The following is a 2,094-nucleotide window of genomic DNA, read 5'->3' on the forward strand; positions in this document are numbered from 1 at the left end:
ACCCATCCAGGACATTGACCTCGCATCAGACAGCAGTGCCTCTGACACCTCAGACAGTTCAGACGACCTGCCCGACTTGGTCACTGACTCAGAGAGCAGCTCGGATGATGACGAGTCCATCAGAACCCCGTCAAATGACTCTGATGATGAGGATAGTCCATTCCTCAATCCTGACACTGACGATGCCGGCTACGATGCAGACGACGAGGACATGGAGAGGTCATGGCACACCCGGATCCTTCCACCACGAGGAGACATTATGGTTCCACTAGCTGGACAGCTGAACACGGTCATAACGCAACCACCGAGCATGAGAGAAGCACCTCAGACACCACAGTTCAGTCACATCTCACAGACCGGACCTACCACAGTTGCCGCGCACCACTCGTTTATGTTCCATGACACCACACAAGAGGAGTTCACCACATTCCTCCTTCCCAACGCCTCTCTTAGCAACCAATTTGGAAGCTACCGTGGACATGTGCTTATCAGCATATTGCCATCCCAGCCAGTACAGCCAAGGGTACCTGTAAACTCGATCACCATTGGAAGTGTAGTCCCGATGGGCCGTCATCACATGCATTATCTGCCACAGCCTCCACCGCTCATCATCCTACGGATTACCATTGGTCACTTGGAGATACCGTTCCTATTGGACACGGGATCACAGGTAGACTGCATCCACACGGACATATACAAGGCTCTGGGAGGATCACTTCATCGGCCCCACCACAACCTTCGGCTCATTAATGCAAATGGACAGCCACTCAAAGACCGAGGAGTTTGGAGGACACCACTCAAGTTCGGGAGCATCACATCTGTCACGGATCTCCATATCGTCGACAACCTCACCACACCAGGCATTCTTGGCCAGCCATGGCAGCACCGTAACCAGATGTGGTTCCGCCATTCCGCTGATGGAGTCATGATTGGAGTTCGATCCCAGGATGGCCGGAAGACATACGAACTTCTCCTCTCATCGCCGCAAGCTCAGCAGATGGCATGGCATCGTGCAGCACAGATGTGTGCCTCTATCAGAAGAGAAGATCCGGACATACCCGTGATGGACTTCTCTGAGACACACCGCCTCCGCGAAATGATGGACCCAACCAAGAAGGACGTAGGCACACAGACGGATGGAACGGACACACATGCACTTCCAACCATAGCCGAAGAAGCCGGAGAAGAGGACAACATTGAGGCAGACCCGTACGTTCCATCGTACTGGGACCCGTGGGACGTAGACCTCAAGTCACCCCATGAAGATGGTCCAAGTGACGCAACCATTGAGAACCGGATGTATCGTGACCTGCTCATCAAGTACCTTGTGGATCATAAGCATGACCAAGATGAGGCCAAGCCATTCGTAGACATCCCGGAGGTTCTCTCAGCGGACCGAATGATCCTCAACGAGTCTTGGAAGACATACGGCATAAAGAACGAGGAGCTATTCCTGCTACGGAACATGCTTATCAAGGTTGACGGAGTGTACCGAGAAGGCCATGCTGCCCTGCACATGATTTACTTCCCGCACACAACGGAACGTGTCAAGGAAGCGGAAGCAGCGGACCGCGCAGTCGCACAGAAATCCAGTGATTCCCTTGTACTGAGCGAGCACAACTCACCTGTGTCATCGGAATCACGCTTCCTCCCGCACCTAACCCAGATGGACATAGAGGAGTTTATGGATGAACTCGAGGCAGACGAACTTAGTGCACACCGACAGCGAGTCAAATGGGTCACCGCACCAGAGGCAGAAGTCTCAGTCTCGCAGACTCTCACCTCACAGACCCTTGACGACCTCAGCATGACAGCCGACACGGACACCGCAGACTCAGACCATAGCATGGATGATGACTGGGAAGATACCACATCCAACGGAGAAGTCGCCTCACTCGCTGAAGCACGGAGTACTCCGCCCGTACCACCGAACTCCCCAGCTCTATAGACCCGCAGTGTTCACCGTGCCCCATCGCGATGCAACCATCTATCGCAATGGAAGCCACTGATGACACACCCGTATTCGAGAGGACACCCAGTGTGCATTCATTGCGAGGGAGGTTACAGGGAGAAGAGACAGGCAACATAGACAAG

At 53.7% G+C, this 2,094-nt stretch overlaps 1 protein-coding gene across 1 annotated transcript; it reads left to right on the forward strand.

The window, feature by feature from the left end:
• Nucleotides 1-259: 259 nt before the first annotated feature.
• TRAVEDRAFT_54871 (uncharacterized protein) lies at nucleotides 260-1,948 on the forward strand (the record flags this gene model as incomplete). The annotated part of the gene is made up of 1 exon (XM_008047796.1): nucleotides 260-1,948. One exon carries the CDS (start codon nucleotides 260-262, stop codon nucleotides 1,946-1,948), a length of 1,689 nt encoding a protein of 562 aa, XP_008045987.1.
• Nucleotides 1,949-2,094: the final 146 nt, after the last annotated feature.

This window comes from Trametes versicolor (assembly GCF_000271585.1).
Source record: "Trametes versicolor FP-101664 SS1 unplaced genomic scaffold TRAVEscaffold_257, whole genome shotgun sequence".
Classification (NCBI taxonomy): Eukaryota; Fungi; Basidiomycota; class Agaricomycetes; order Polyporales; family Polyporaceae; genus Trametes; species Trametes versicolor.